Source organism: Chinchilla lanigera, unplaced genomic scaffold (genome assembly GCF_000276665.1).
Source record: "Chinchilla lanigera isolate Chin_1 unplaced genomic scaffold, ChiLan1.0 scaffold00040, whole genome shotgun sequence".
NCBI lineage: Eukaryota > Metazoa > Chordata > Mammalia > Rodentia > Chinchillidae > Chinchilla > Chinchilla lanigera.
This window is the reverse complement of record NW_004955441.1, coordinates 601,793-603,128: the sequence shown is the minus strand read 5'-3', so window position 1 is coordinate 603,128 and position 1,336 is coordinate 601,793. Positions and strand designations below refer to the sequence as shown.

At 43.3% G+C, this 1,336-nt stretch overlaps 1 protein-coding gene across 5 annotated transcripts in view; it reads left to right on the top strand.

Moving 5' to 3' along the window:
* Positions 1–1,336, top strand: part of Nlrc4 (NLR family, CARD domain containing 4) — a 36,677-nt gene that overhangs the window by 4,401 nt on the left and 30,940 nt on the right. For 4 of the 5 annotated variants that reach the window (XM_013517598.1, XM_013517597.1, XM_013517599.1 and 1 more), the window contains one exon: positions 396–514. In XM_013517598.1, the coding sequence (XP_013373052.1) occupies position 514 (1 nt within the window). In that variant the 5' untranslated portion in view covers positions 396–513. Of the gene's footprint in view, positions 1–387; positions 515–1,336 lie in introns of all 5 variants that reach the window. The other variant, XM_013517596.1, reaches the window with a different exon arrangement.

Below are 1,336 nucleotides of genomic sequence, written 5' to 3'. Positions count from 1 at the left end.
CTAGCTAACCTATCTGACTTTATTTTGCTTTTCCTTTAAAACCTGGTCCATATTGCTCTTTCCTGGAGCAACTAGAGAGAATTTATCCTCCATATCATTCTTTTTGGCAATTACCCCACCATCTTTTCCTGTTTAATTCCAAGTTGCCCTCCTACCTCTGACCAGCATCACTGTGAAGAAACTTGGAGAAGAGCAAAGTTCCAGTTGGAGCACAGTCTAGACTCTAGGCCAGAAGTCCAGACACCTGGGTTGTTTTTAGGGTTCAGTCATAAATAATGAGTGACGAGAAAGTTTATCTGCTTTGGGCCTTGATTTTCTCATTTATAAAGAGGGGTGTTAATGGGATAATTGCTCCAGGCCTTCCTCCTGATTGTTCTGTTTTGTAAGTTTCGCAGAATGAAGAGTGGTTTTGCAGAAAGAAGAGGACAATACTGGGACTGTCTCTGACATGGCCATTTGTAAATAATATCTTCTACCCACTTGTGGAAAGGCGGGAAGCTTTTATTCGGAGCTAGTAAGTATATTTCAAATAACATGTTACATAGTGTGGTACCAAATATTGATTATTACATGGAAAATCAATTCATGCTTTCATCAACATACTGGAGGCATTCTCAATAAATAGTCTGTATTTCGGGGGGACTTACTCACAGATACTGTAGCCTGTGATAAACAGTGGAGCCACAGATGGGCTAGGACTTACACGAAGGTGACCAGGCTGTGTTTTGCCTTGTTGGTTCCCTGCCACCACTTGTTCAGTCCTATTCTTCCTTCCAGGCAGCTGGGAGCTGTCCTCATTGAGATCGTAGTGCAGAAACAGGGTAGATCTAAGAGGCACCCCAAATTGGAGCTTTTCCATTTGGTGACAGGGAGAGTAGACCTGTGCCGTCCAGTGGAAGAGTCATTCACCACGGGCGGCTATTTAACTGTGCCTTTAAATACACTAGAGTATAATTTAATGTAAGTTCAGCTGCACAGCTACTCTAGTCACATTTCCGCAGGTGGTCTCTCCATAACGCACAGTGAAAACAGAACAAGGTCATCCTCTCAGAAAGTTCGGCTGTAAAGTGCTGGTCTAGACCAAGATATGCTTCAAGGAAGGAAGAATGAATGAATGAATGAACAGTATTGTTTTAAACTTCTTTTCCTTTGGTATTTCTGAAACAGAGGCTCGTGATGTAGTTCAGGCTGGCCTCGAACTCACTGTGATCCTCCTGTCTCAGCCCCCAAGTGCTGGGATTACAGGTGTGCACCACGATGCCCAGAAGTTTTTCTTGAGGGCTTGGACAAGCCTACGGCATGTCCATAATTCAAGTTGGGCCAAAAAGAAAAAAAA